General features: G+C 48.5%; 1 protein-coding gene across 4 annotated transcripts in view; it reads right to left on the reverse strand.

Annotated features, from left to right (window-relative positions):
• The window catches only part of cnksr2a (connector enhancer of kinase suppressor of Ras 2a), an 842,905-nt gene that overhangs the window by 241,964 nt on the left and 587,545 nt on the right, over positions 1-13,396 (reverse strand). For all 4 annotated transcript variants that reach the window (XM_072514072.1, XM_072514071.1, XM_072514073.1 and 1 more), the window contains one exon: positions 13,012-13,241. In XM_072514072.1, coding sequence (XP_072370173.1) covers positions 13,012-13,241 — 230 coding nt within the window. The remainder of the gene's footprint in view (positions 1-13,011; positions 13,242-13,396) is intronic.

Genomic DNA, 13,396 nt, shown 5'->3' on the forward strand with positions numbered 1-13,396 from the left:
TCACACCTTATATTTAACAATTCATAAGTTACACATTACAATACCATGCCAAAAAGGAAAGAAAAAAGAAAAACCGAAGCCAACGCATTTATTTGCAAGCAATTGTCTTCCCTCCCGCTGTGGCCGTGGCCCTCCTTTAGCCGGGATACATCGGCAACCTCCCCAGTATGGCCAGAGCATGTGTTTACAAGTGTCTATTTACAGTTTAATTTGGGCTTTGGTTTGCCCTCAGACCAGTCCCCTGTGGCTTTGTCCCTTGTCCCTCTCGTTCTCTTTGTGTACCTACACCCCTCCTTCCTCCCCTGTTCCCTCTTCCCTTTCCCCCGCCCCTGTTCCCCGCCCCCCCCCCCCCTTCCCTCTACCCCACCTCTCTTTCCCCCCCTCCCCACCCACTCTATTGATTGCTGGCTACGGTGAACCGCTTCCATGTCCTGTGGAAGCCTTCTTCCGACCGCCGGATGGCAAATTTGATTTTGTCCAACCTGAGAAATTCTGCTAGGTCGGAGAGTCAGTCATAACTTTGGGTGATGCTGCTGATCGCCAGCCGAGCAGAATTCTTCAGTGGATGATCAGGGAGACAAAGGCTAGGACATCGGCCTCTCTCCCCATGAAGAGCTCTGGCTGATCTGAAACTGCAAAGACTGCGACTTTTGGGCATGGCTCAACTCTCACTCCCACAATCCTGGACATTGCCTTACAGAAGGACATCCAGTACCCGACAAGCCTGGGACAAACCCAGAACATGTGGGTGTGGTTGGCCGAGCCTCCCTGGCACCGTTCAGATTTGTCCTCCACTTCATGAAAGAACATATTAATTTGGGTTCTGGTTAGGTGCACCATCTTTAGCTGTGTTAGGCTCAGCCCTGCGCACATGGAAGTGAAGTTCGCCCTATGTAGTGATTTGATCCAGAGTCCTCACCCTATCTCCATGCCTAGCTCCACCTTCCTTTTTTTTCCTTATCCCATCCAGGGGGAAGTGTACCTCCTCTAACAGTCGCCCGTACATGTCTGCACAGTTTCCCTTCCCTAGGTCGCCCGCGTCCAGCAGTTCTTCTGCGAATGAATGTCCTGATATCTGGGGGTACGTCATTTTTATCTTGCGGAGTAGTTTTGACGTAAATGTAGCTCAGGTCATTTCATTTTGGTAGCTGGAACCTCTCCATGAGTTCCCCAAGGATCACCACTGTATCATCCTTGTACATGTCCCTAACCGTCAGTGTCCCCTCGTCCTGTCTCCACCTTTTGAAGGTGGCGTCCATTATTGTGGAAGTGAACTTGTGGTTGTTGCAGATGGAGGCCATGGTGGACATTTCTGTTAGGCCGAAGTGTTGCCTCATTTGGTCCCATGTCCTGAGCGTCGCTACTACCACTGGACTCCTCGAGTATTTGGCCAGGAGGAGGGGGGGGGTGGGAGGAATAGGAGAGCTGCTGTGGTGAGATCTTGGAGGGATGTTCCTCCATCTTCCCCCATTGTGATCCTGATCCTGGTTCCTACACACACAGTCCTACACACACACACAGTCCTACACACACACACAGTCCTACACTGAGGTACCCTCAATAATGATGCTTAGAGATTAAACTGTAAAGAAGGCTTTATTAGGCTAATAACTATGCTACAGATTTGGACGAGAGCTGACTGCTATACAGACCATGAGGCAGGCCTTTATGTATGGCTCCCAGATGGGCGGAGCCAGAGGCGGAGTTCCCAGGGTTCCAAGCCTGGTCTTAAAGGGAACATCACCTTACATGATGATAAGGCAGTAACCGTTCATCACATTCACCCCCTGTTTAAAAAGGAGTCCGGCGGGGGTGAAGTGCCATTATAGGTCCATCCGTCTCGGTGGCCGGATCGTCCTCCTCGATCTCCTCAGTTCGGGCGGTGGTGCGGCGGGCACGGACGTCCCGGTTGAGGGCACATCCGGGAGCACAGCGGTCGGAGCTTCGGTCCGGGTCGGGGCAGAGGAACTAGGCAGGGCCGGGGGTAGCGGAGCCGGCGCTGGCGGGGTGTGTAAAGGGGGGGCGCACGGTAGGAGCTCACCAACGGGTGGTAGGGCCGGAAGGGGGTGTGTTGTAGGGGGCGACGGGTCCTGCAGGGGAGCGGCGCGGGAAGGGGCGTCTGTGGTGGAGGATCCAGCGGGCGCCAAATCCCGGAGGGAAACCGTATGTTGCCTGCCGTCGGAGTACTCCACGTAGGCGTAACTGGGGTTGGCATGGAGCAGTCGGCCCTTTTCAACTAGGGGGTCCGTTTTATGGCTCCTCGCGTGCCTCCGGAGAAGAACAGGTCCCGGAGCCGGCAGCCAAGGTGGAAGCGAGACCCCGGAGGTAGACTTCCTGGGGAAGAGAAACAATCGCTCATGAGGGGTCTCATTTGTGGCCGTGCAGAGGAGTGACCTAATGCAGTGTAGGGCATCGGGTAGGACCTCCTGCCAGCGGGTGGTTGGGAGATTTCTCGACCGCAGGGCCAGAAGGACAGCCTTCCACACGGTTGCGTTCTCCCTCTCCACCTGCCCGTTTCCCCGTGGGTTATAGCTGGTCGTTCTGCTCGAGGCGATGCCTTTGCTAAGCAGATACTGACGCAGTTCATCGCTCATGAACGATGTACCCCGGTCGCTGTGGATATAAGCAGGGAAACCGAACAGGGTGAAGATGCTGTGCAGTGCCTTAGTCACCGTGGCTGAGGTCATGTCGGTGCAGGGAATGGCGAATGGGAAACGGGAGAACTCATCGATCACGGTGAGGAAATAGGCATAACGGTTGGTGGACGGGAGGGGCCCCTTGAAGTCCACGCTCAGTCGCTCAAAGGGGCCCGAGGCCTTCACGAGCCGAACCTTGTCTGGCCGATAGAAGTGCAGTTTGCACTCCGCACAGACCTGGCAGGCCCTGACCATGGCCTTGACCTCCTTGGTTGAGTAAGGTAGGTTGCGGGACTTGATGAAATGGATGAGCCGGGTAACCCCCGGGTGGCAGAGGTCATTGTGGATGGCTTGCAGGCGGTCCTCCTGCGCGTTGGCGCATGTGCCGCGGGACAGGGCATCTGGGGGCTCGTTGAGCTCCCCTGGACGATACTTGATATCGTACGAGTAGGTGGAGAGTTTGTTCCTCCACCTCAAAATTTTATCGTTTTTTATTTTGCCCCGTTGCGTGTTATCGAACATATAGGCGACCGACCGTTGGTCGGTGACGAGGGTAAACCTCCTACCGGCGAGGTAGTGTCTCCAGCACCGCACAGCTTCCACAATGGCTTGTGCCTCCTTTTCGACTGCAGAGTGTCGAATCTCGGAGGCGGTGAGGGTTCGGGAGAAGAACGCTACTGGTCTGCCTCCTTGATTGAGGGTAGCAGCCAGGGCGATGTCTGATGCATCGCTCTCTACCTGGAAAGGGATGGTTTCGTCCACCGCGTGCATGGCGGCCTTGATGATGTCGGCCTTGATGCGGTTGAAGGCCAATTGAGCCTCAGCCGAGAGGGGAAAAGTGGTGGTCTTTAGGAGTGGGCGGGCTTTGTCCGCATACTTGGGGACCCACTGGGCGTAATAGGAGAAAAGCCCCAAGCACCGTTTGAGGGCCTTGAGGCTGCGGGGGAGAGGGAGTTCCTTAAGGGGGCGCATGCGGTCGGGGTCGGGACCTAGGACCCCGTCTTCCACGACATAGCCGAGGATGGCCAGCCGGGTGGTGTGGAAAACGCATTTGCCCTCGTTATAGGTCAGGTTAAGGGCTCGGGCGGTCTGGAGGAACTTTTTGAGGTTAGCGTCATGGTCCTGCTGATCATGGCCGCAGATGGTGACATTGTCCAAGTACGGGTATGTAGCCCGCAAACCGTACTGGTCCACCATTTGGTCCATCGCCCTTTGAAAGACGGAGACCCCATTTGTGACACCAAAGGGGACCCTGAGGAAGTGGAAGAGCCGGCCGGCTGCTTCGAAGGCAGTATAGAGGCGGTCTTTTGGTCGGATGGGGAGCTGGTGGTAGGCAGATTTGAGGTCGACCGTGGAAAAGACTCGGTATTGGGCGATCCGATTTACCATTTCAGCGATGCGAGGAAGGGGGTACGCATCAAGCTGCGTGAATCGGTTTATGGTCTGGCTATAATCCACGACCATCTGTTTCTTCTCCCTGGACCGGACTACCACCACTTGCGCTCTCCAAGGGCTGTTGCTAGCCTCGATGACCCCCTCTCCCAGTAAACGCTGGACCTCTGACTTGATAAAAGCCATATCTTGGGCACTGTAGCGCCGGCTCCTGGTGGCGACGGGCTTACAGTCGGGAGTGAGGTTAGCGAATAGCGAGGGGGGTGCGACTTTCAGTGTCGCAAGGCAGCACACCGTGAGGGGGGGCAAGGGTCCGCCGAACTTCAGTGTCAGGCTTTGGTGGCTGCACTGGAAATCCAGTCCGAGCAGCAGGGGGGCACAGAGGTGAGGGAGGATATAAAATTTGAAACGGGTGTATTTGGCACCCTGGATCGAGAGATCCGCAATACAGTACCCCGTGATTTGTACCGAGTGGGACCCAGATGCGAGGGCTATGGTTTGGGATGTGGGATGGGTGCGTAGGGAGCAGCGCCTTACCGTTTCAGGGTGGATAAAGCTCTCCGTGCTCCCGGAGTCGAAGAGTCATGCAGTGTCGTGCCCGTTGACCTGGACCTGCATCATGGAGTTCTGCAGGTGTTTTGGCCGAGTTTGATCGAGGGTGATCGCACCCAGTCGGAGTCGTAAAATGGCCGCTGCCGTTGGTCGCACGTGTCGGGTCGAGAAGATGGCCGCCGACCAGATGGCCGCTCCCATGATTCGCACGAGGCTGATGACGCGTCAGAAGAGGACGTGTCGGGTCGGTGCGCAGCAGCATTGCGAGGCCTGCGGGCCTGAGAGCCTGATTTTCGGGCCGGCTGTTCTTTGTTTTTCTGGCCCCTGGGTCTGGCCAGGCAGACCCTCGCAAAGTGCCCTTTCTTCCCGCAGTCGCTGCAGATCGCGGAGCGGGCTGGGCAGCGTGGGCGTGGGTGCTGGCCCTGCCCGCAGATGTAGCAAGGTGTGCCCCCATGGTGAGCGGGTCGCCGCGTGGCGCAGGCCTGTAATACGGGCGAGTCTGAGGAAGTCCGGGGGGGGCTGGCAGAGTCCGCGGGGTACGTACCCAAGTTATGTCGGGCCACCTCCAGCGAGGAGGCGAGCGTTAGCGTCTCCTGGAGGTCTTTTGCCCCGTTTTCGAGCAGTCGCTGCCGGATGTAGGTCGAGCGGATGCCGGACACTGAATCTCTGATGTACAGGTTCATATGGACTTCCCCTGTCACATCCTGATGGTCACAGTCCCTGGCCAGCGCGGTGAGTTTCTCAACAAACTCGTCGAGCGATTCCCCCGAGCGCTGCCGGCAGGTAGAGAGCAGATGCCGGGCGTGCACCTCATTGACGGGTTTGACAAACCGCTTGCGGAGCAACTCAATCGCTTCCTCATAAATCGTCGCCTTTTCGAGCGTGGCGGAGATTCTGTGACTCACCCGGGCGTGGAGTAGACGCAGTTTGCGTGGCCCCAGGATGGGAGTCTCTGCGGAGTCCAGGTAGGCCTCGAAGCACCACAGCCAGTATTTAAAAATTTCCTTTGCCTCCGGCGTTCGTGCTTCCAGATTGAGCTTCTCTGGTTTTAGGCCTGCGTCCATCCTGAATCTAGTTTAGTCTAATAAATTGAGGTACCCTCAATAATGATGCTTAGAGATTAAACTGTAAAGAAGGCTTTATTCGGCTAATAACTATGCTACAGATTTGGACGAGAGCTGACTGCTATACAGACCATGAGGCAGGCCTTTATGTATGGCTCCCAGATGGGCGGAGCCAGAGGCGGAGTCCCCAGGGTTCCAAGCCTGGTCTTAAAGGGGACATCACCTTACATGATGATAAGGCAGTAACCGTTCATCACATACACACACAGTCCTACACACACACACAGTCCTACACACACAGTCCTACACACACACACACATGCAGTCAGTGCTTCTGTCTCAGGTGGATCTTCAGGAGGAAGACTACGTCGGCTCTCAAACGTTTCAGATGGGCAAAGACTCTGGATCTTTTCACTGGGCTATTAAGTCCCTGGATATTCCAAATGACTGTTCTGTTGGGGAATTTCTGTCCCCTCCTGTAGGATCGACCATACTTACCTTGTGAATGCCCCCCTGCACTCCGGGGTTTCCCTTTGTTTGGGGGCCAAAGATGGCCGTGGTCACCGTACTCACTACGTGGCTGTTCCCGTGCTCTGGGGTTTCCTTTTGTCGAGGGGCCAACCAAGATGGCCACCACCATTGTGTGCACCATGTGAATGTGCCCTGCACTCTGGGGTTTCCCTCTGTTTGGGTGTCCTCCAAGGTGGATGTTTGTGGTGCCCTTGTTTGCGTTGTCACCATGTGTGATCTGTCGTAGCCAGGTTTCTACCACCATCTCCCTATCCCTCAACTTTCCCCCTGAGCCTGTCCCCCCCCCCCCACTCTCCCCAAGCTGCCAGGCACTCTCTGCCCATCAGGGGTTGTGCTACTGCCCTCCCCTCACCTGTATGTCCCGATGTTAGTTCACCTGCTAGTGTGGTGCCCCCTTCCCCACCCCCCTCGCCCCCCCCCACCGGTTTGCACCACACCTTACCCCAACCGCTGCATTTCTCCCCCTCCTCACCCCTTTCTGTGTCCTACCGCTCGCCATCCAACAGGTTTGCCCAGCATCTGGGCCACGTACTTCATGGGATTCCTGTGCTCGGTTCTCTCTGGAAGGCCCACAATACGGAGGTTTTGACGGCGCGACTGTTTCTCTTGGTTTTCGACCTTCCCCCTAAGCATCCCTTGTGTCACCACAAACCTTGCCATCTTCACCTCCAGTGAGGCAATCTGGTCGTTCTGGTCAGTCTCCAGCTCTCTGATTGTCAGCCCCTATGTCTCCAGTTGCTTCTCAGTCTTTTCCAGTGCTGCTTGAAGGGGGATCAGCACCTCCACCACCTTCACCGTCACTATCATTTTGAGCTTGACGGCATCTCTGAGCATTTGCAGCCCCTGTGTTAGGAGGACTTTCCATTCATTTATCGGAGGGCAGCCCAGCATACGTTCTGGCGGCCCCGCCCGTTCAGGTGCTGCCAATTCCTCGTCGCCCTGCGCGCTTGCCCCATGTGTTCGTCATCGTCTCAGTCACCCTCTCCAGACTTCAGCTGATTCTGACATCCTTTCAGCTCCTCAGATTGTTGCCTGACATATCTCATTCATTGTGGTGGTGTTGGAGGAGGGTGGTTTTTTTTCTCCTGGGTTTAGCGGCCTATTATTGGACAAAAAGTGCCTAATTTCAGGTTTCCAGGTGAAGAGCCATCTTTCGTGACTCCGCTCAGCACATCCCCGCTATCAAAAGCCATCGAGGTTCTGCTTTTTCATTGCTAACTCCCCAAACTGCCTCAGCTGAACCTCCTTCGTTCTTCTATATTGTTGGTTCTTATCTGGACAACACACTTGGATTCTTCCTTCTTGAAGTTCTTCTTTAGTCATAATGGAGTATCCTTAACTTGGCACTGGATAGGCAACATTGCCAACCCTCTCAAGGACCTTATTTAAGAGCAAACATGTGATTCCCATTGACTGTCTACTTTTTCAGGGAGGGAAATGTACTGACAAACACAAGTGCTAAAGTTCAAAGCGCATTTGGACATTTGGTTAGCTTTTTGGATGAATAAATCTTGTGAACCGAACAAATTTTGGCCATTCTGTGGTATTGGAATTCATATCTGAATGCATTGAGGGTTTGCTAGTAAATTAGATTGTCAGACTAGAATAAAAAGGAAAAGCTTAGGTGGGTTTGTTGTTTATGCTGTAACAATTGATTAAGTGGCATGGTAAACTGCAGCTGCTCATGGGGATTAAGATCACATTTCAGAAAGCCAATTAAATTATACAAATATAGGAATATCAACCACTAGCTGTCGTCCAACGGGTTTAAAGACCGAATCATAACTCAACACTCCTACTCTGTCTATATCATGTTTGTGCTCAGCTCCTTAGTTCCACAACCTACCTTAGCCCAGTACACTGTTATGGCTCCTCAGCATTAACAATAGATGAACAATGCATGAGCCAGCAGGAATTATTAAATGGTCCACTCATTATGTAACTACTGTTTATGTGTTCTACTTATCTTTAAAAAAAAAAAACAACTATCAGCAGTTTGGGCAATTTTGTTTGTCAGCATTGGGAGCAGGGAGCGATACAACATAAACTGTTATACTTAAGGTTATAGCAAATGACGTGACAGGTTTTATATTGGAGCTGCAATCAGCAATATAAAATGAACTAAAGCAAGTTATTAGGAGAGTGTTTTAACAATTGAAACTCAAGGTTTTCTATTCTACCACAATGCTCATCCAACCACATATTCAACCATAGGCCTCCTCACTGCAATATTGTGCTTGGGAACCTATTGTACTGACTGATTAAGAATTTTGTCCATCAATTTTACTGCCTTTATTAATGATTGGTATCCATCATTTTACACAATTGTATACAAATTCAAAATGATTGTTATTATGAACTCACATTTGGAGATTCATCTGTGTTGTAAGAAGTTGCAAGGAGCAGGAATGTAATTGTTAGAGCCTCAGATTTTGTGTAACTCCTACTACATAAGAGGTTCAGTTGGCTGATTTGAGATATGGAGCGACGCCAACAACATGGGTTCAATTCCCATGCAGGCTGAGGTTATTCAAGAAGGCCTCGACTTCTCAACCTTGCCCCACAGTGGAGATGTGATGACCCTCAGTGGAGTATTCCGCTCCTAATACCCATGGAAGGGGTTAAATCTATGGACAAACAAGCCTCGGCCCCTTTGTTCTGCGAAACTTCCCAGTGTCAGGCCATTTACTGAATACTTCCTTGTCACATTACTCCTTCCAAAGTGTATCACTTCACACTTTGCAGGGTTAAATTCTATGTGCCACTTTTCTGCCCATTTGACCATCCTGGCTGTATCTTCCTGTAACCCAAGACACTCAACGTCACTGTGAACCACCCAGCCAATTTTTGTGTCATCCGCAAACTTACTGATCCTACCCTCCACATAGTCATCTATGTTTCTTATATAAATGACAAATAATAGGGGAACCAGCACAGATCCCTGTGGTACGTCACGGGACACTGGCTTCCAATCACTTAAGCAGCCTCTGTCTTCGACAGCTAAGCCCATTTTGAATTCACCTTATCAAGTTACCCTGTATCCCATGTACATTTGCCTTCTTTATAAGTCTCCCTGTTGGACCTCATCAAAGACTTTGCTGAAATCCAAGTAAACTACATCAACTGCACTACCCTTATCTACTCAACTGTTCATACGCTCAAAAAATTAAATCAAATTTGTTAGGAAATCATAGAATTTACAGTGCAGAAGGAGGCCATTTGGCCCATCAAGTCTGCACCGGCTCTTGGAACGAGCACCCTACCCGAGATCAACACCTCCACCCTATTCCCATAACCCAGTAACTCGACCCAACACTAAGGGCAATTTTGGACACTAAGGGCAATTTATCATGGCCAATCCACCTAACCTGCACATCTTTGGACTGTGGGAGGAAACCGGAGCACCCGGAGGAAACCCACGCACACACGGGGAGGATGTGCAGACTCCGCACAGACAGTGATCCAAGACGGAATCGAACCTGGGACCCTGGAGCTGTGAAGCAATTGTGCTATCCACAATGCTACCGTGCTGCCCCAGGCATGATCTCCCTCTGACAAAGCCATGCTGACTATTCCTGATCAAACCTTGCCTCTCCAAGTGGAGATAGATTCTCTCCTTCAGAATTTTCTCCAATAGTTCCCTTCCACTGACACGAGACTCACTGGTCTATCGTTCCCTGGCTGATCACTACAACCTTTCTGGAATAGTGGGACCACATTAGCTGTTCTCCAGTCCTCTGGCAACTCCACCATGGCCAGAGAGGAATAACAAATTTGGGTCAGAGCCCCTACAATCTCCTCCCTCGTCTCCCACAGCATCCTGGGACACAATTCAACCGGACCTGGAGATGTGTCCACTTTTAAGCCTGCCAACACCTCCAATACCTTGTCACTCCCTTTGACAATTTGCTCAAGAACCTCACAGTCTGTATCCCTGAGTTCCATATCTATCTCTTCATTCTCTTGGGTGAAGAAAGATGTGAGGTATTTGTTCAACACCCTACCAATGTCTTCTGGCTCCACCCATAAATTTACCCCTTAATCCATAATGGGCCGACTCTTTCCTCCCTCTATCTCTTTGCAGACTCAAAACTTGCTTTCCGACCTAACTTTGCACCTTGAGCAAGTTTGGCTACCATACACTTTCTCTAATCATCTAAGTCAATTTAATTTAACTTCATTGTCCATCCAGAAATTAATTTTGGGTACATCACTTGTACATTAAAAGTTTACATATAAATGAATAATAACAGAAAAATAAAGAAAATTACCCCATCACAGAGATGTAACTTTGATTAAAACATGTATTAAAAACTATTCCAAATGACTAATTTATCCCAACTCTACATTTCCTATTAATTAGCCAATCTTCTATCCATGCTAATATATTACCCCAACACCAGGCGGTCTTATTTTGTGACATCTTATCAAATGCCTTTTGAAAATCCAATACGCTACATCTATTGGACTTCATTCATCCACACTACTTGTTAAACCCTCAAAGAACTCTAATAAATTTGTCAAACAAAATTTCCCTTTCAGAAAAACAATGCTGACTCTGCTTGATTATATTTTGATTTCCTAAATGCCCTGGCACTTTCTCCTTAATAATGTATTCCACAAATTTCTCAATAATATGTTAGGCTAATTGGCCTAAAGCTGCCTCCTTTCTACCTCCATCCTTTCTTGAGTAAAGATGTTATATTTGCAGTTCTCTAATCCACTGGGACCTTTCCAGAATCAAGGGAATTTTGGAAGATTACAATCACTGCATCCACTAACTCTAAAGCTGTTGTTTTATGACTCTAGGATGAAGGCCATCAGTTCTGGAATTTCCCAGACATTAGACCCATTAGTTTTCCAGATACGTTTTCTCTAGTGACGGTTTTAATTTTTTTCCCTCTATTTTGCCCTTTAATTTTCTATTGTTCTTGGGAGGTTTTTTTGTGTCTTCTATGTGAAGAGAGATACAAAATGCTTGTTCAAAGTCTCTGTCATTTCCTTGTTTCCCATTATTGATTGTGAATTGTCTTTTCCTTTTCATATACTTGTAGAAGCTCGATCTGTTTTTATATTTTGTGAGGAAGACTGAGGGATAAAAATTGAGAAATTGGAATTCTCTTTGACACAGTTTTACCATGGGTTCTGGGATATGACTCTTCTAATCATAGTTCAACATCATTTCAAAGACAAGGGAGAGAGACAACGTCTGTGCTGACAACACCAAGGATTCCTGGGATCTTGCGAGATGAGAAACTTCTATGTTGTCTTCACTGCTTCTTGTTAAGTATATGTAAAACCTTGCTTAATAAATTCTACTTGATTCATAAATACTAATTATTCGTACCTTGAGGATTCCAGTGTTAGAAATTATATTTTCGGACCTTAGAGTTTTCTTTAATTGCAAGGAATTTATAACTCGAAACCCTAAACCTTACACTGGCCAATTCTGTCTCCATACCTTTGTATTTGCCTTTATTTAAGTTTGAGACACTAATTTCAGATCCAAGTTTCACACCTTCAAACTGAATACAAAATTCTGTCATGTTAGGATAATTCTTGCCTGGAGCTTAATCCTTTGTTAAGATACCTTTGTTAATCCTCTCTCATTACACATCATCATGTCTAAAATAGACTGTTCCCTGGTCAGTTCCATAATATTCTATTCTGAGAAACTGTCCCAAATACACTTAATGAACTTGGCATCTAAACTACCTTTGCCAATTTGTTGTGTCCAATGCGGTAAAGTCGCCATAGGCCCAGATGACCATAGGCTGTTTTCTCCTATGGGAAAGGAGATCTGATTGGTAGTGGTTTAACCTGAGGATCAGCACACCTCAGGCAAGGGGCAAGGTTGAGAAGGCAGGGCCTTCATGAATAACCTCAGCCGGTACAGGAATTGAATCCACACTGCTGGCCTTGCTCAGCATCACAAACTAGCTGTTTAGCCCACTGAGCTAAACTGGCCCTGGTCCAATCTATATGCAGATTAAAATCACCCACGATTATTGCAATACCTTTCTTAAAGGTTTCCCATTATTTCTTGATTTATACTCTGTTCTACAGTGTAGCTATTATTGGAGACTCTATAAACTACTCCCACACAATGACTTATTTCCCTTGCTATTTTGTATCTCCTGATTCTACATCTTGGATCTTCTGAAACAAGATTATTTCTCACAACTGTCCTTTATTAACAAAGCAATACCTTTTCCTTTTTTGCTGTCCCTCTGAAATGTCAAGCACTCTTTAATAGATCATTTCCATATATAGTTTACTTTGCAACCCTGTTTCTGCAATGGCTACCATATCATATTCATTTATTTCTATATGTGCTATCAATTGATCATTTTATTACAAATACTGAATGCATTCAAAGAGCCTTTAATTCTGTCTTTTTACCATTTTACTATTATTGGTTTGGAGGGAATGTCAACCAAGAGTGCTCACTAAGTAAAGTAATATTTTAAAAAAATAATTCTGAAATATTTGCATTCAACCTCTCTGCCAATTACAGATTCTCACTTTGTACTCAGAGGGACTTTCATATATCTGTATGTTAAAAGTGAGGCTTAGTTCTTCACTGAGAGTAGCATTTTGTCTCAGAAAACATTACGTGAGTTCGCTGAAGGAAAAACAGAGACACTTCAAGTTGATAATAAATCCCTCCTGTTACTTTAAAAATGAGCAGTTTTGAGTTTTTTTTTATGTTGCCACAGAACTCCACCAGAGGAGTAGTATCTGAAACTGGGTGAACAGAAGGGTCAATTCAATGCAAACTTCATTGATACTGTATCAGAGATTGTTCAAGAAAATGAAAGTCATCATTTACTTACGTGGTATAGGGTGATGGTGTTGTTTTCTGGCAGAGGTGTACTCAGGGAATCCTGTCGAACAGCATCTAGGTGTACTGGTGTTGGCAGTGCATAATGGCTGATGGGATGGTTCGGACTGCTTAACTTGTCGCTCTTCTTCCTGGATCGTTTACCTGTGTCTCTTTTAACTAAATACTCCTCTTGAATGATGGGGATCTTATCATCGCTCATGTACCTCATCAGTGAACTTTCTATGTTTAAGAGAAATAATGCATAATGAGAAAACTTGTAATGAGCAATATGTTTGCACAGGAAGAGGACTCTTTTGCCAAAAGAAATGGACTGCAAAACATTTATCTGCTGTCATGATATTCAGGTAAACATCATGGTGCAAACATACATACAT

This window comes from Scyliorhinus torazame, chromosome 8 (assembly GCF_047496885.1).
Source record: "Scyliorhinus torazame isolate Kashiwa2021f chromosome 8, sScyTor2.1, whole genome shotgun sequence".
Lineage (NCBI taxonomy): Eukaryota > Metazoa > Chordata > Chondrichthyes > Carcharhiniformes > Scyliorhinidae > Scyliorhinus > Scyliorhinus torazame.